At 47.0% G+C, this 19,368-nt stretch overlaps 1 protein-coding gene across 5 annotated transcripts in view; it reads right to left on the reverse strand.

Moving 5' to 3' along the window:
• Window positions 1-19,368, reverse strand: part of MYO5B (myosin VB) — a 334,939-nt gene that overhangs the window by 190,560 nt on the left and 125,011 nt on the right. For all 5 annotated transcript variants that reach the window (XM_059881086.1, XM_002697821.6, XM_059881087.1 and 2 more), the window contains exon 2: window positions 7,318-7,428. In XM_059881086.1, coding sequence (XP_059737069.1) covers window positions 7,318-7,428 — 111 coding nt within the window. The remainder of the gene's footprint in view (window positions 1-7,317; window positions 7,429-19,368) is intronic.

A 19,368-nucleotide genomic window follows, 5' to 3' on the forward strand; every position in this document is an offset into this window, starting at 1 on the left:
AGTCACCCACTTAGATTGGACTTTCTCCTCTCAAGGCCAGGATCTGGGAATCAGGAACACATGGGGCTCTCCCGTTGGTCTCCATCTAGCAAATGGAAAGGGATAAGAGAAAGACACCCTAGCCCTAGACTTGGACTTACCAGTAGATGGCTATTTAAATTTAATTCATTAAAGCTAAATGTAATGAACACTTCAGTTTCTCACCCTTGCCACACTTCAGAGGCCCAGTAGCCACAAGGAGCTAGTGACCTCCATACTGGACAATACAGATAGGGAACATTCCACTGTAGGACAATGTTCTCTTGGTCTAGATTGCTCTGAACTCAGTGGAGCTGTGATACTATAACGCTTTGTTGTTGTTTGTTTAGTCACGTCCAACCCTTTTCCAACCCCATGGACTGGGTCTGCCAGGCTCCTCTGTCCACGGGATTACCCAGGTAAGAATACTGGAGTGGGTTGCCATTTCCTTCTTGAGGGGACCTTCCCTACCCAGGGACTGAACCTGCATTGCCTGCACTGGCAGGTGGATTCTTTACTACTGAGCTACAGGAAGCCCCTCTAACCAGGGAAGCCCTTATAATGCTTCGCAGGTGCTAAAAAAAAGTATCAGTTGAATGAGTGTCTGATCTTTTCATGACCTCTCCCATACCTCGATTCATGTCCATGTTACATGGTACCACAGCAAGGGAACATAATCATAAAAACATCTTCAAATGACAAATCTCAACAAAGAATTGGAGTCACTGGTCAGCATAAACAGTAGAGGAGGAGAAAGAAGTGTTCTTTATTCATAGAACCAGAAGGTCTAGAGGAAAGAAAAGCTAGTGGAAATAGTCAGCAGCAGGCAACCCTGAGGTGCCACACGGCTCATCCTTTGATATAAATGAGCCCAACTAGGAGTTAAACATTGTATGCAAACCCTCACCATCAGCTAAAGCAGTGGCTCTCAACCCTTCCTGTACCTTGGAATCCCACAGGGAGCTTGCAAAAAGATGCTATGCTGTGTCCTATTCTCCAAACTCTGATTTAACTTGTCTGGCTGTGCTGGGGCTTTGCAGAATTTTTAGAAACCCTCAAGAGTTTATATTGTGCAGCCAAAGTTGAGAACCACTGAGCTCAGTGGTTCTGCTGTGCTGAGCCCATTGCTTCACTTCCACAGACAGCAGCTGCCCCAGCTGTAAGATGAGAGGACTGGTCCCAATAATCTCTAAGGGCCCTTCCAACTTTATTGGTCTAAAGTACTTAACTTAGGTCAGTGGATGTGGCGGGTGTTCTCTTTTGTGTTCTCTTTGTGAGCTGTCCTGCAGAGAAAATAGAAGACCTCAAGGCATGAATCCACTTACACTCACTGTAATAGCAAGTGTTCGGCTCCAGGGTCATTCAATACACACTAAAAGGCCGTTTAACATTATGTCCTAAATGAGTACAAAAAACATTCACTTAATGAATGTCCTGCTGTCTGATTCTGTCATGGTTCTGTGTTTAAGTTTTACATCTCCACGTTTTCTAGTCTCCGAAAAGATCATGTTTCTTACAAAGAACCTTCTTATTCCTTCCCTCATACCATTTAGCCCAGGCCCAAGCACAAGCATGCAATTACTTGAAAAATAAATACTACGTGACTCACGCGAACTTGCCTGTGAGGAAGGGTCAGGTTATGAAGAAGTAACAAATTAACCCTGAAATCTCAGTGGCTCAACACCACAAAGGGGGTATATAATAATTGCTCATTAATAACTGTTTTTAATGAATGAATAATAAATGAATGGTGATGCAAGTAACTAAAGGGAAAAAAACTTAGATGAAAATAGGCAATTAAAGATTTTAAATTATAAAAAAAAAAAATCACAGCAGCACAAAAACCTGAAGTCGAAGATAGCACATTCCATTAGAATACAGACTTATAAAAGTTTAGCTTTCAACATGGTATCTTTTCAGCAATGATAAGTTCAGGGCCGTTGTCTCTATGGGCTTAAACCAGAGTTCCTCAGCTTCGGCACTGTTCTCATTTAGGACTCAGAGTTGTTTCTTTGGGAGAGGGTCCTCTCAGCAACATTCCTGACCTCTACCTGTCGCTAGATGCCAAGAGCAAACCTCCCTCCTCAGTTAATGACAACCAAAAACGCTTCCAGACAGTGCCAAATGTCCCTTAGGGGCAAAAATCACTGCTTCATGGATCTCTAAGCAGAATCAGCTACACAAAATATGCTAACACAAAAGATCATGAATTCAGCAGGGGAAGAGGTGGCTGATAAATAAGTGACAGGTGTGAATGTAGTTAATGCCACTGAGCTGTACTCTTAAAAATGGTGAAGACAGTAAAGTTTATGTTACATGAATTTTACAATAAAATACATTAATTAAAAACATAAAACCCACTGTAGACAAAATAACTAATTGTACTGGTAAAAAATATTACCAATAGATATTTACGTGCAATGTATTGTTTTATCACTTAAAGGAACCATTTTTTTTTTTTTTGCATCTGTACAATATAACTATTCTTGCCATCTAACCAAAGTGTAATACTGTCTCAATCATGGATCATTGTGCAAGACAAAGATAAAGAGAAGTATTAGAAGGCACATAAACCAATATGAAAGTAAGAAAGAATGGAAAAACCAGGAAAACAAAAAGAAAAAAGAAATAAAGTCACTTGCATTAAGAGGCTTTACTGGTACCAGAGGAGTATTCCCCGGTACTCTCAGCTCTGTGGCTTTGCCAGCTGCACTCAACAGCTGACATTTAATCTGCATGGGGTTTACACAAGCTCTGAGCACTCTCAAGGTGTGTGGTCTGAATGCACCAATGTGTAAGGACGACAGTCCCTGCCTTCTGTGAGGCTGTCACTTCTTGACTGGAAGAACCGTGTTTGCCATCTCCTTGAGATAATATCCTGAAACATCCTGTACCGTCCTCAGAGCTGAGCAAGAGAGGCCCTTCCCTGGACTCTGCATCTTAAAGGGCGCCAACAAGACAAATGCACACAGAAGCTTACTAAAGAACACGTGGAACCTCTGTCATTTGGGATCAGTGTTCAGGGCTCACACCGTGAGAGCTACAACCTTCAACACATACTCTTGTGATAAACAAGAGTATCAGACCCGGGGGCACCTCTTGCCCTGTGTCCTCGAAATAAGACAAAATGTGTTCAGGCACCTTGAAGGGTCATGGGCTATAAGGTCACGATGTCAGAGCCAGACAATGCCTCGAGTGGGAAGAGGAACTGGGCAGCAAAGACATCTAAATACAAGGAAGACAAATTAGCTCCTTAATCCTACCTCCAGATAGCACAAACACAAAAAACCAACCAACCAAACAAAAAAACCTCACATAATCAAACAGCGTTTCCCTGTTGGGCCAAACATCCAATTCCTTGCTTCTCTGTCTATTCTAATCACGGCTCCATAGGTGCTCACAAATTAGCACAGTATGTACAACCACTGCTAACCTGACACATGAGGAACACTTTGCAATACTGAACAAGTCACATTCCTCCTAAATCTGCACATATGTGGGTACAGGCATGGCAAGCCTAAGGGAAGACAGCGGTTCTTTCCACTGGCAGCCAGACAGAGACGGAACAGTAGACTTGCAAGTATCTTAACTGTAACATACTAAACACTTTGTTTTTCAAGAGTCAGAAATGCCAGATTTACCTAAATAATTCTGATAAAACATGCTTCTGATATTTAAACAGATGTAGGCTACATCCCTATTCTTGTCCTGGCCTCACAAACATTAGTGGGCTTGGTCATGCAGAGATGCAGGGAGAGCACGCTGGTCTTCTTATAGTTCGTGTCACCCCACCTTCCTCTCATTCACGAACATGCCAGGTCCTCGCACACTAGGAGTAAATAGCTCTGGATGCTGGATATACATTCGGGTGGAAAAACAGAATTTAAACATGAAACCATAGCAACAGGGGGAGAGTTTTCCCTGCCAGTAGAGGGCAGGGGCTGAGCAGTTTTTAGAGGAGGTGGGGGCAGGAGAGAGGAGGTTGGCTGGGCACAGGTCCACGTCACACCAAGAATGAGGAAGTTGTACATATCACCAAGATCTGCATACACTGAGGGGCTTTCCCCGGTCTCAACAGAGTACCACACCAAGGGCTGCAACACTTAGATACCTTGCATCCCCTCACAGCTGTGCAGAAAAAGGACGGTCCTTTCCGCTTAAGGGGCTTCCCTGGTGGCTCAGACAGTAAAGCATCTGCCTGCAATACGGGAGACTCGGGTTCGGTCCCTGAGTTGGGAAGATCCCCTGGAGAAGGAAACAGCAACCCACTCCAGTATTCTTGCCTGGAAAATCCCATGGACAGAGGAGACTGGTGGGCTATAGTCATGGGCTCGCAAAGAGTCGGACACGACTGAGCGACTTCACTTTCTTTCTTTTTCCATTTAAGAAGTTTCCCATCTTCACATTGGCATCAACAGAAAACATCTTACTTTGTGCGAAGTGAAACAAGCCAGACATGAAAGGACAAGTGTCCCATGGCCCCACTTCTGTGGGGTACCTAGAAAAATCCAACTCGGAGACAGACAGTGCAATAGGGCTGACCACAGACTGCAGCGAGACGGGGCAGAGGGAGTCGGTATTCAGTGGGTACAGTTTCAGTTTTGCAAGATGAAGAGTTGTGGAGAGGGATAGTGGTGATGGCAGCACCACAGTGGGTAAGCATTTCATGGCAGGTGACGTGGTGAACTCTATGTTTTGTGTATTTTACCCAAATAAATAAGCAGGCATGCAAGAGGGAAAAAGAATCATCTTAGAGAAACTGTGGGGTCAGGGGGCTGACTTCCCTTGAACAGAGCAGAGTGCATGTGTTGCTTACTGCTAAGGTGAAAGCCCAGTGATTATGAACATTATTGTTTTTGAAGAGAACTAGTTTATTTTCATCCTTTGCTGCTGCAGTTAAACCCACACCACCAGACTTCAGATGGAGAAGCTGGGGTGGGGAAAGAGACTCCGGGGTGCAGTTTCTGGCCAGCTTGGTGTATCAAGGATGCTTTCAGCTACAGAGGAGATTCTTCAAACCTTCGGAGTCTAGCCATCTAACTTCTGCCCTCCCAGCTCAGGTCCGCAGCTCAGCTGAGTCGCTCCTAATGACAGCTCAGAGCCAGCAGTGGACAAACCACTGCCCGCAAGCCACCTGGACAGAATCTGACGTTCAGAGCCCATTATTTCTCCAGAGCTGCTCATCTCCAGCCCTAGGCATCTCTTCTGATTACAGCTGACGGCCGTAATGGAGCAGAGGAGGGGGCTGGGGAGGGGTCCTGGGCAGCTGCCAGGATTAGTCACGCCAGGCAGAATTCACTCTCAGCTGAGGAAGCGGGCATCTGCTCTGTTTTAGCAATACAGCAGTTCGGCCCTCCCTCCCTCCGTAGGACTCTCAAAAAACACCCACCCACTTACAAATTCAACTGAAACGAAATCAGCTGGAATGGAAGATATGCCATTCACGTGGGTGAACTAATTTTATTTTGTTTGGGGTGTGGGGTGGGAAGTTATTCAACATGATAAACATGATTCCATCTGTCGGGAATTTTGCTTCTCACCTCAAAACCAGGAGGAGGCTGGCGAGGTCTGCCTGCAAGGAAGGGGAAAGGGAGGCAGGCACGCTTTGATGTAAACACTTCCTAACAAATTGACCAACTCACTGTCCTGGTTTTACCCAGTGATGCATTCAAGGTTGATAGAAAGAGAAGTTAGGAAGGGAAAGATGTTCAACCTCCCCACTAATCAGTGAGTTAATCACCAACCACTGTGGGTACATGTGACCAGAGAAGACAAGGTCCTTTTCTCAAGCAGGTCATTACTACCTAGAGAGACAAGAGCAAAGAACTTGAAAGCAGGTAAAACAGGAAGACGGTAAGTGATCAGAGGCTGAGTGACAGGGGACCAGCTTTCAGCGCTCCCACAGCTCAGAGGCAGGTAGGCACCACCCGAGCCCCAGCCTCCCCTCCAAGCGAGGCCTGCTCTGCAGCCCCTCAGATCTGACCCAGCCCAAGGCCAAAGCTTGAGTTCTTCTGGCCGCTTGATTCCAAGTCTGTTTGTCTCCCAGTCTCCCCCTTGTAAACGGTGCACCCCTGACCTGCCTCCTTAGCCTCGGGCCCTGTCTGTCCCCTTCTCTGGTGGCTTCCAGGTACACTGGCCTCCCTTCCTTCCACACACCCACAGGGGACACACTGAGGCCTTGGAGCTCTGGCGACAACTCCTGCCTGGGCCACTCCCCTTGGCCCCCTGCAGCCTGAGTTTTCAATGCCAGCTCCCTTCCACGGCCCCTCCCCCGACACCCCCGCCTCTGCCTGCTCCCAACGTCCTCTGCACCCTCCAGCACTGAGCTCCCCGCAATGGCAGGGTCACAACCGATCACCCATAACCCCCCCATGACCAGCACCGGCAAGTCTTCAAATAACTGTGACGTGCACACATCACAGGGAGGGGTAATGACATGAGGCTCACGAAAAAAATGGAACCAGACCTTCTAGAAGAAATAGGATTTCCTGGTGATTGCCTTGTCTTCCTTTGACCAAAACAATCTGAAAATCAACTAATTAAATCTCACTGGAGCTACTAACAGTGCTTGCATGCCGGGCATGACTCCTATGTATTGCCACATAGTAACTCATTTTATTCTCATATGCACCTAGGCAACCCCATGTCACAGATAAAGTAACAGGCATATAAAAATCGTTAACTTGAACAAGGGCACAAAGCTAGCAAGGGCCCAGCCAGGATCCTGGCCCAGGCAGGCTGGATCCAGAGCCAGTGGTCCAACCACTGGACCAGGCACTGGCTCTCAGGGTAAGTGGCTCCCCCCTCACCTCCCACCAGTGCCTCATCCCCACAGAGGGAAGCCGCCTGTGTCCGCCACCCCACGGGGAAGATTCTCCTCTCAGCCACCCGGGATCTCTCAGCTGGGCACGTGTGTGTACTGTGCCATCCATTCAGCAGCTGCATGGTTTAGACCTTCACGTACGTCACCATCTCTAGTCAGTTCATGAAACTCTTTGCAACCCTATGGACTGTAGCCAGTCTCTGTCCATGTGATTCTCCCGGCAAGAACACTGGAGTGGGTAGTATTCTTGCTTGGAGAATTCCATGGACACAAGAGCCTAGCGGCTACAGTCCATAGAGTCACAAAGAGTTGGACACGACTGAAGCGACTTGGCCCGCACATACGGCACCATCTACAGCAACAAAAAGGACCCCGGGAGCTCAGACGCACCACCGTGCAGGACACACTCGAGCTTCAGAGTAGCATCCACCCCTGTCAGCGGAACCCGGCGCACCCACCCTCTGGGCTATACTCACGGTTTCATCTTCCAGTCGGAGCTGGAGGCTCTTGTCCCCCTCCTTGTAGTCCTTGGTTAATTCAGCGGAGCGCCACACCTCATCCGGGTCAGGGATCCAGACCCTTGTGTACTGAAAGAGTAAAACAAAAGAAGCTTAGATGACGCGACAAGCCTCCAGGTGTGCTCTCTACCAGGGACCCTCAGGAGAACGTTTAAAGCCGTCTCCACACATTTTCCTCCCTTCTCATCTCAAGATACAAGGTGATCCCGTACCAGGACGACAGACAAATGATAACTCACTGGACTGGTAACAGAAGACGCTTTCAAGATCCTATGAGAATATTACAGATCAATGAAATTCTAATTCTATCAGGGAATGCCAAGCCTACAGTTTGTTCTATCCAGAGTTTAGTTTGTTCTACCCGGAGTTTTATACCATCTCAAAAGGTGCTGCAAAATATCTACGTCAGAGGGAGCACCTAGTGAGCTGCAAACAAAAGCATAAAATGACACGTGCAAAACCCAACAAGATAGTGTAGCAAGTCCTCAGAGCCTGGGAATCTCTGCTTTAGTATTTTGCATTCAGGGTCAAAGCTATTTTCCTGCAGAGGTGAAAGAAAGTGGTCAGCAAATTGAAACTGTGTTAATATATTCCTGAGTTGTCAGCAACCTCATTTTAGCTGGGCATTCTTTAAACCACAAACATATCCCCAAATCTCACCCATCCTCCCCCAGCCACCACCCGCATGGGGATCCGCAAGGTCATTAAGCTGCCCAGATCCGGCGGGGAAGAACGCAGCCAGTCCCCGCTGAGTGGGAGGCACCGTCAATGTCACTCGGGGGCTCTGGCCCTGACCGCACATTAGAGTCCCCTGGGAGCCTTGGAAAGACCAGGTCTGGGCCCACCTTGGACCCTGCAGTCCAAGTCCGAGGGGACCTGAAAGCTCCAAGGTGAGAGTGAAGTGCAGCCGGGAGAAGCAGGGTCTGACGCACCGGACGGCAGCCTTTGGATCTCCCAGTGACATCACCTTCGGCAACACACGCCTGCCATCCGTCAGACACATCTCTCAGTATTTGCCTCACAGGCATGCGATTTCCACGGGGCCTGTTTGGTTGAGAAGCTGTGTGCATGAGTACACACCCTCCCTCCATATATATCCATCCTATGTATCAGATCAGTCGCTCAGTCGTGTCTGACTCTTTGCGACCCCATGAATCGCAGCACGCCAGGCCTCCCTGTCTATCACCAACTCCCAGAGTTCACTGAGACTCACGTCCATCGAGTCAGTGATGCCATCCAGCCATCTCATCCTCTGGCGTCCCCTTCTCTTCCTGCCCCCAATCCCTCCCAGCATCAGAGTCTTTTCCAATGAGTCAACTCTTCGCATGAAGTGGCCAAAGTACTGGAGTTTCAGCTTCAGCATCATTCCTTCCACAGAAATCCCAGGGCTGATCTCCTTCAGAATGGACTGGTTGGATCTCCTTGCAGTCCAAGGGACTCTCGAGAGTCTTCTGCAACACCACAGTTCAAAAGCATCAATTATTCGGCGCTCAGCCTTCACAGTCAAAACTCTCACATCCATACATGACCACAGGAAAAACCATAGCCTTGACTAGGCAAAGGAATGTCTCTGCTTTTGAATATGCTATCTAGGTTGGTCATAACTTTCCTTCCAAGGAGTAAGCGTCTTTTAATTTCATGGCTGCAGTCACCATCTGTAGTGATTTTGGAGCCCAGAAAAATAAAGTCTGACACTGTTTCCACTGTTTCCCCATCTATTTCCCATGAAGTGGTGGGACCGGATGCCATGACCTTCGTTTTCTGAATGTTGAGCTTTAAGCCAACTTTTTTCACTCTCCACTTTCACCTTCATCAAGAGGCTTTTGAGTTCCCCTTCACTTTCTGCCATAAGGGTGGTGTCATCTGCATATCTGAAGTTATTGATATTTCTCCCAGCAATCTTGATTCCAGCTTGTGTTTCTTCCAGTCCAGCGTTTCTCATGATGTACTCTGCATATAAGTTAAATAAACTTATATGTATATATATCCATCATATATATATATAGGAGATGCAAGAGATATAGCTTCAGTCCCTGGGTCAGGAAGATCCCCTGGAGGAGGAAATGGCAACCCACTCCAGCATTCTTGCCTGGAGAATCCTATGGACAGAGGAGCCTAGCAGGCTATAGTCCATGGGGTCACAAAGAGTTGGACATGACTGAGCATGCACACACACACACGTGTGCATGTGTGTGTATATACATATGTATGTATATATATGTCTGACATATATGTGTGTGTGTGTGTGTGTATGTCACAGGATATTTTTAGCAAACCTGAAATAATAGCTGTTAAGACCAAGGACCAGCCAGAATGTGTGCCTGGGTCAGCATCACCCACCTCCCTCATGGACAGACAGCAAAGCTCCCTGTGGGCACTCAGGTGCTGGCTTGATTTGGGTCCTGTTTTTTTTTTTTTTAAATACAGCATTCTCCTCCAGGTGATCACTGACCTTTTGAAAAAGCAAGCCCCAGCCTCTGCTACACTTGCCTATAATTCACTATCAAGGAGTGAAAGTCTTGAGGCAAGAAACTCAGAATACACAGTTAATAGGAAAGCAAACCACCAATTTGTATCGCTGATACCCCAGCTCTGGGTACAAAGCCAAAGCTGTCCTTTGGCTTTTATAATGAATCAAGTTCACAGAATCTTCTCTCCACCTCCGAACCTGGCCTAGAGCAAGGTATTACTGTACCTTTAGAGGAATATACTATAGAGCTTTATAGCGTCTGAGTGCTATGGAATAAGACACGAAGAAAACTCAGAGGTATCTGCCATCAACATTTCTCTTCCCTCGGGTGTTCTAACTTACTTCCTCCTCTGCCATTTAAGCCTGCCATCCATCCAGCTGTGGGGACTTGTAAGTTCCTGTCCCCCAGCTTCAGGACTTCCCTGAGCCCCGCTACAGCCCCCGTCCCTAAGTGAGGCTGCCATGATGTCCCCTCCAGTCGGAGGCAGGGGCAGCACACCCCCAAAGGCTCTAACTCACAGCTTAGTCTCCACTCAATGTAAAACAGCCCTGGGAGAGGCTGAAGATAAAGTGACAAATGACAGGAGGGGGCAAATGCTGACAGAGAGCGAGTGGCGGTGATGAGCTGTGGACGTGGTCGAGCTGGGGGATGGACTGGAAGCCACAGCCCGCACGGGGCTCCTCTACCTTAACCCTGCTGTCCACGTGCCTCGCACAGGACAGTTTACCATGCACAGTGGCGGGGAACCTCACTGCCTGGCCCTTCTGCTGTTTAGTTCTTACTCTGGGAGGGTCCGTTTACCTTTCCACTTACATAAATCTTCTCTAAGTAGAATGGAAACACCTGGTAGGCAGACAATTGTTGTTTACATTTTCCGATACCCACAGAATCTTCGACTGAGCACCAAAGAATTGATGCTTTTTTATTGTGGGGTTGGAGAAGACTCTTGAGAGTCCCTTGGACTGCAAGGAGATCAAACCAGTCCATCCTAAAGGAAATCAATCCTGAATATTCATTGGAAGGACTGATGCTGAAGTTCCAATACTTTGGCCATGTGATGTAAAGAGCTGACTCACTGGAAAAGACCCTGATGCGGGAATGATTGAAGACAAAAGGAGAAGGCAGCAACAGAGGATAAGATGGTAAGAGAGCATCACCGACCCCATGGACATGAATGTGAGCAAACTTCAGGAAATAGTGGAGGACAGAGAAGCCTGGTATCCATGGGGTCACAGAGTTGGATACAACTTAGCGACTGAAGAACAGCAACAACAGAAGCTAACACAGTATCAGGGGCATAAGGGGACCCTAACAATACTTCAGCTCCTTGCTACTCCAAGGGAGGACCTCAGCCACACCACTGCCTGGGAGCTTGTCAGAGATGCATAATCTCACACCCAGGGCTAAGAATAGGCTCATCCAGCACCTGCTGTTCTGCCCCTGCCTATGACCTCAGTTTTCCCTGCCTTGGTACACAGGCCAGACTACAGCCTGGGCCAAATGCAGTGTGCCAACTGTTTTTATACAGCCCATGAGTTAAGAATGGTCTTTAAGTGGTATGGCTGATGGGGGCAAAAAAAAATCAAAAGAATCATAATCACATGCTAACGCGTGAAAACTGTGTATCAGATTTGGGTGTCCATAAAGTTTTATTGGAACATGACACAGTCTACTTAATGCTGCCTGTGGCTGCTTCCCCATATCAGTGACGGCTGTGACACAGGCCCTACGGCCCCCAAAACCTAACTTATTTGCTCTCTGGCCCTTTGCAGAAAGGTTCGCTGCCCCCGACCTTTGAACACACCGTTTCCTCAGCCTAGAATATCCCTTCCCCCCTGTCCACGTGGGCAGAGTCCAAGCTCCAGCGCCGTCTCCCCACTGAATCCTTCCTTCCCTGTGCCTGCAGAGGCAGCCTTCCCAACGCTGGGCTGCGGCAACCAGTGCTTCTCGCATCAACCTTTTTTATGGTTTTGCAATTGTTTTCTTTCCCGTCAGTTTCCTCTTACTACTTCAAGGTCCCTCAGATACACCATCAGGCATCTTTGTATCCCTAGCAAGTAGGAGATGCTCCGGAAATGTTTCCTGAGACGGAAATCTGTGGAGAGACTTGAGTGGACAGACACGTGGGATCTAAAAACAGTGCAAATGAGTGTCTTTGCAAAACAGAGATAGACTCACAAACACAGAAAACAAACTTACAGTTCCCAAAGGGGAATGAGGGGAGGGATAAACTAAGAGGCCGGGATTTACAGATGCACACTGCCATATATAGATATATAGATAAACAAGGATTTACTGTGTAGCACAGAGAGCAAGACTCAATATCTTGTAATAAACTATAATGGAAAAGTTGAAAAACAACATACATATAGACACATATATATAATCAAATCACTTTGTTGTACACCTGAAACTAAGATGTTACTGTAAATTAACTATACTTCAATTTAAAATAAAAGGCCTTGAGGGAGGAAGACAGATGTGATCTGAGCTGTGGAGATGGAAAGAATTTGTCAGGGAAGGGTTTCCTTTGCAGTAGTGAAAAGGTTTGGTAACTGGATAGACAAGCTGGTGGCACAACATCGTGAATGTACCAAATGCTACTGGACTGTTCACTTAACAGTTAATCTTGTGTGATATGAATTTCACCCTAATTTAAACAACAAAAGCAGTTTGGGTTGCACATGGTACAAACAGCATCCTTTACCCCTCTCTCCTGACAGGGGTACTCGCTTCTCACCTCTGGGAAAGCAGTAAGATCAAATATCTTCTCTTAACAGAAAGCCATCATTTCTATGAGCCAGATAGAAACTTCCTAGAACCAAGCTTCTGTGCTGCCTTTTCATTTTTTTTCTCACCTTCAAGGAATTCCTTCCAACGAATCCGACCTCTCAGCTTTCCTGGAGGCAGCAGATTGTAGGGAAGACAAGAGCCGTCACCTAGCCCAGTTACAGGAGTACTCCATTTGTCACTGTGCTGTTTGAACAATGCTTAATTCCATCATATCAAAGTAAACAAAATAACGTCTGACCTAGTTGTTAAAGAAAAACTGCTTTTTCTTTTGGAAAGAGCCCTGTGTATCATCCGGAGAAGGCAGATGTTCCGTGAAATGAAATGCATTAGTACCTAGAACATGTGCTCCAAGCCCAAGTTCATTCCCCCATCTCTGCAGGCCGCGCAGAGGCAGCTCCCTCACCCCGGAGGGACTGGCTGCCTCCGAAAACTGTGTTCAACCCTGGTCGCACAGAAGAATCACCTGGGGAGCTTTTACAGCATCTCCAGCTAGGCAGCCCCTCAGGCTAATTACATCACACTCCTGAGGGGGGCAACCAGGCAGTGATTTTTAAAGCTCCCCAGATGCGCCCCGTGTGCAGGCAGGTCTGAAAAACCAGTGGTCCTTGGAGTGTGCTTTGGTAACTGATATGCAGGGCTGAATAGACCCTCACGTGCTCAGAGGCCTGTGGTTGAACGTGAAATTTCAGCCTGAGGATTCTTCACCCTGAGCGAAAGCACCATCTGCAGAAAGCCCCAGCAAAAATGTGAATACAGTACTGAGAGGAGTACGGTATTTACCCATAAATACCAATTATCACGCAGTGCAGTTCTGAAACAGTTTGGTATCATTTAGGGGCTTTCTGAAGAGCTCCAGTACCACAGTCCTTTGTGTCTTGGCACAGAAAAGAGTTCAGTGAGAGACAAAGTGATACAAAAGCGATTCGTCAGAAGAGGACGCTTGTGAGGCTTACGAGCAGGGTTGCGGGGTGGATGGGCAGCGAAGGGGTGCCGTGCCCTGAGAACTTAGTGGGCTATCAAAGGAAGAGTGGGGAGGCGGAGAACTTCTCTGTCTTTCTTGAGTAAAGTCATGCTTCCATCATCAGCTCCTCCTCCAGGTTGAGCAGGGGAGTTTTCTTGTCCCTACATGGTCAAGCTCAGAGGTAAAGAACCCGCCTGCCAGTACAGGAGATGCGAGTTTGATCCCTGGGTCAAAAAGATCCCCTGGAGAAAGAAATGGCAACCCACTCCAGGATGCTTGTCTGGAAAATTCCATGGATAGAGGAGCCTGCTGGGCTATAGTCCATGGAGTCACAGAGAGTCAGAAATGACTTAGTGACTAAACAGCAGCAGCAACATGGTCAAGCTAGTTCCACGATTTGTCTTCAATGTGTGCAGAGAGCATGTCCTAGGGATCCTCAGCTGACTGGGCTCGCTGGGCACGCTGTAGGTCTCATGCCGCCACTGTCTTATTGTTTGGGGGCATGTCCCGGACTTCTGTTGCATGATTCTGTTGCTAAGCAAGGCTGCTTGGTTTTGTGGTTAAGCAGACCTGCTTTCCTGGAGTAATCATTAACTTACAGAGTCTCTCATATTTTTTCTACTTACAGTCCCCTAGTGGGATTAACTATTGAATCACCTGCTTTATCCCTTGACTCTGTCCCTATCAGTATTGTGCTTAAGTGTGCACGCTCCAGAGCTAGACAGCCTGGCTAAGAATTCCAGCCACCACTCATTAGCATGGGTGAGGTGATGAACAGGCCCGAGCCTTGGCTTTCTCAGCTGTACAACGTGGGTAAACATTGGCCCTACCTCATGAAGCACCCTAAGAATGACAGGAGACCCCACGGTATGGATATGGTAAGCATTAAGCAGTAGTGACGATGGGGAGGCACTGAGCCGTCTAACAGGCAGGATCCTCACGGGATTCCACAGGCAATTAGGGGAAGGAAACCAACCCAAGGTGTTCCATGTTACTAGGAACCTTTAGGTGCCCCGCAAATCATCACATATAGGTGACCTTCAAATCAGTAACTGGGTCTAGACTACTTCAGCCTCAAAACCTGAGAGGAGTGATTCTCAACACTGGCTGACATTAAAGAATTACCTGCAGGTCTTAAAAAAAAACAAACAAACAATGCCCACGTCCCACACTTGAATAATTAAGTCTAAGGGTAGGGCCCAAGCACTGTACTTTATTTTTTTTTAACTAATACAATTATGTAAAGTTTAAAAATAAAATAAAATTTTAAAAAAAAGGCTTTCTAAGTGATGCACATGCCATCAGAGTTAAATTCACTGTTTCAGAGTGAGCCTCAGAGCCAAAGTGGACTTGAGGGAAAAGAGAATAGGAACACTGGAAACATTCGCCCCACAGAATTATCAATAATGCCACCTCCATAATCTTACACTAATAGAAGTCATTTAATCATTTCATCCTCGTTTAAAAAAAAAATAAGATGAGTAAGGCTAGCGCTAATATTTCATAATGAAGAAACTTGAGGGTAAAATATACTGGACAATTTATCAAAGTTCACAGTGAAAGAGCTGAGTTCAGGGCAGAACCAGAGAGAAGGTCTCAGACTCTAAGTCCTCCTCTGTCTCCACTCCCCAGCCCCCTCACCAACCCCCCATTCCTCCCACCCTGAAGGAGTACTGGCTGTTTTAAGCAGCCCAGGTCCCACTGAGTATGTATTTTGTACAAAGTGTCTTATAATTACACATGAAGGAAGTGCAGATACCCATTCATAACGACATGCCAAGTGAAACCACTAGGCAGTCTTAGAGTTAAGAATCAGACCAAAGCGCTGGCCACAATGTGGTCCTGACTCGAAGCAAAGCAGTCTGGGCACAGAGTCCTGGGGATGGATGAGAGGGGACCCCAAGCCTAACCTGGGGATTGATCAGATAAACTGCCTGTCCATTTCTACCGTGTTTAGGGGACGAAGAGCAGGCACACTGCTGGCTTTATTCACGGCTGTACCCCAGCACTGATGTGATGTTGTGGTTAGCAGGCACTTAAACCTCTGCTCTATGATTGGAAGAGGGGCTCTGGTTGTGGGTGGAAAGGGGAGTCCTTTTGATAAAACAGAGAAACTGGGCAACAGATTTACTCAGGGCGTGAATTTTGTTCTAGAACTCATTAGATAAGATGCAAGATCAAGTTGGTCAACTTCCATCCCTCGAGGAGCACAGAAGCCTCCCTATTTCTCCATAGAGGACCAGTCAGAGACCCAGCCCAGAGAGGTGCTTCCCCGCCCTGAAGTGAGTCAGCGGACAGGCCGAGGGTGTCAAGGGAAAACACAGAAGTGAAAAGGCAGGGAGGCGAGACCTGGGACTCAGATGCCGCCCAAGGCAGGAAGGATCACACACAGCGAAAGGGCAGCAGGTTGCTCCCCCAAGCTCGCCTAGAGCCCACATCCAGCTACAAGGTGCAGGAGGGCAAGCTGAGAACCACGGTGCCAAGAGACTACAAAACCCTCTAGGCCACAAACACGTGTCTCTCGTTTAAAAATGGGGCTACTCACAGCTCAGTTCTTTAGTGAGGTCAGGAAGACACCTAAACGCTTCTCCAAATATCACAAGTGATGTCCTCTGTGGGTGTAGGTGTCCATTTTGAAACTTCTCTTGCTAAAGCAACAGTTCTCGGAGGGGGAGGAGAGACCACACACTTCCCTGAGCCAATGTCTTCATTTCAGCACCATCGCAAAAGCAGTTTCCCCAGTGGTGTGGAACTTGGCAGGGGACTGCCACATTGTAGCAACTATGACGATATCTTACCCCAGTGCCCTTGTAGCAGGAAGTGGGTCACACTTCATTCTTTTGCATCTGAAGAGTCCGGAGGACAAAGACTGGGCCTTTTGCCCAATCTGAGCAGAACCTCCCACAATCCTCTGTATGTCTATTGAAATTTGAAGATTATGTTCATGGACCCAGACAAGAACTGCACCCTGAACCCAGTGGTGATGATTAGTCCCCCAGATCTGGGGTCTGAACTCAGAGCATCCCCATCAGTATGTCGCTGGACATCTTCCCTTCCCATTGGCTGGGCTCCCCCGATGGGAGACAGGCGAACAGAAGGAGAAGCTACAGGTACCAAGTATTATTATTAGCCTCAACCCCCCATCACAGGCCCAGTTTCTTCATCTGTAAAGTAGAGAAATACCTTCTGTATTACAGTTGCTGTTGAGATTAAATGAAATTGTGTACATGGAACATTTAGCACAGCACGTAGATATTGTCACTGTGGCAGGAATTTGGGTCCTGGGATGGAGACACAGAGAGCTCCCTGTGGAGAGCACAGACATGCCAAGTAATCAATCCCAGCAGAACACGTGCACAGGCTTCTCACTGCGGTGGCTTCTCCTGTTGCCAAGCACAGGCTCTAGGGCACACGGGCTTCAGTAGTTGTGGTGCAGGGGCTTAGTTGTTGCACCTCCCGGGCTCCAGAGCACAGGCTCAACAGTTGTGGCGCCTGGGCCTGGCCACTCTGAGGCTTGGGATCCTCCCAGGCCAGGGATCGAACCTGTGTCTCCTGCATTGGCAGGACTCTTTACCGCTCAGCCACCAGGGAGCCTGGCAAGCTGCTTTTGTAAGCCTGCAATGTTAAATCCATTTAACCTGCTACTAAAGGAACCAGAAAGATGTACTCAAAGCTCATACGTTTCACGCAGCTAAATACATGTCTGAATCCTATCAAGAAGCTAAAACTTTTTTGGAATTTCACTTCCAGTAACCTGACTACAGCTCCTGGACTGTGGACTCTCCCTGTACAGGGCAATTTAGTATGTGATTAAACAGTCCATAGTCATATTACAAATCTTTAAGTCATTTAAGACAGTTTTCCGGAGCACACTATCTTCATTTCCACCTAAGCTCTTTGAAACACCTCAACGTTTAAAATCCGTGTATGAAGCCATCACTGGGCAGTTGTTTTCCTCTTTCCAGCAGGTACCTACTCCTGACTCCACAATCGAAGACTTCTATATTGTTTTCCCCAAAGAAAACAGTCTATAAATAGTTTGCATTCACCACAATGCTTATTAGCAAGTCACAGTCCTAGAAATACTCACCAAAGCAAAGTATGTTTGCTTTCATTTTATAAAAAATTTAAACCCTGTTCCATTAGTAGACTTCTTCAAGCAATCAAAACCAGCACTGACTAAAGGCATTACAGCTAAGCTAGCTTCTGCAAACAGAACTTCACTGATCAAAAGGAAGTAACTGAGAATGTGTTAGGAAACCACTCTTTTCTAAAGAAAACTTCTGCTCTTGCTTTGTCTTTAAGAGATCATCTATCTTAGAATTTAAATACCTTATGTACTCACATTCGGGACTCCAGCCGGCTCCCAATCTTCCTTCCCCAGGATAAAGCATGCTGTCCTTCCCATCACCTGTATTTAAACACTTCATCTTTGAGGCTAATTCAGTAAATATTCTTCAACTGGGAAATGTCCCCCATAAGCTACAAGGCCCCCCGACCAGAACAAAGACTCTATTCATTCATCCACCAGTATTTACGGAACACCTGCCACATGACAGGCACTGTGTGAGGTGCTGGGACAAAGAGAAACAGACACGTCCCTATCTTCAAGACATTAGACCGTATTGTGCAGTTAGTCTACTGCAACGGTCCTAACTGCTTGGACAGCACAGACATTCACGGCATGTGGCTGTGTGACCTAACTTAGCCTGGGTCATTGGGAAAGGCTTCATTGAAAGAGCAAGATTCAAACTGAATCCTAGATGGACAAGGAGTTGGCTAGGCATACCGAGGAGGGAGGGGTGTTCCAGGATGAGAGTTTATCTGTGTGGCAAGCCTGAAGCAGGAAGGAATAGTGCTCGCCAGAGGGCAAAAGATGGCCAGTCTGGGTGGGACATAGGACAGGAGGAAAGAACTCAAAATTATGCTGGGGAGAGATGCAGGAGGGGCTGGGGAGCCTCACTTAGATTTTGTATATTATCCTGGACTGCCAGGGATGTCTCTCTGTCTTTTTTAAATATTAAATAAGATCTAGGGCTTCCCCTATGGCTTAGTGGTAAAGAATCTGCCTGCAAGGCAGGAGCCACAAGAGATATGGGTTCAATCCCTGTGCCAGGAAGATTCCCCCAGAGGAGAGCATGGCAACCCACTCCAGTATTCCTTCCTGGAGAATCCTATGGACAGAGAAGCCTGGTGGGTTCTTGGTCCTTAGGGTCACAAAGAGCTGGACATGACACATACACACACTCACACACAAAGATGATCTAGGTGTCAGACATAAGAGGGAAGAAGGAACAGAAGGAGGACTAGACACATGGACTAGATCAGGTCAATATAAGCAGAAAGTCTCTTATTTGTTTATTTTTGCTTGTTTCCCTCACCTAAAGAGACATATCAAAAAAAAAATATTGCTAAGACCAATCTCCAGGAATGTACTATGTTTTCTTCTAGAAGTTTTATGGTTTCAGGTCTTTGATTTTATGTCTTTAACCCATTTGGAATTTATTTTTGTGCATGGTATTGTTAGGTAGGTAGAATAGGGGAAAGGAGTCCAAAATGGCCGTGGCTAAAAGACAAGGAAGGTCAAAGGAAGGTCCGAGGACCAGAGTGAAAACTTCAGGCAGAACAAACAGCACTCCTGGCTAAGCCCAATTTGCATAGGGCAGGCCCAGGTGGAGAAAAAAACATATAAAAGGAGGAGCCAAAGCGCTTTCTCATAAACTCTCTCTCCCGCGTGCGCACGCTTCTTTCTCTCTCTCTCTCACTCTCCCTCTCTCTCTCTCT

Source organism: Bos taurus, chromosome 24 (genome assembly GCF_002263795.3).
Source record: "Bos taurus isolate L1 Dominette 01449 registration number 42190680 breed Hereford chromosome 24, ARS-UCD2.0, whole genome shotgun sequence".
NCBI classification, from domain to species: domain Eukaryota; kingdom Metazoa; phylum Chordata; class Mammalia; order Artiodactyla; family Bovidae; genus Bos; species Bos taurus.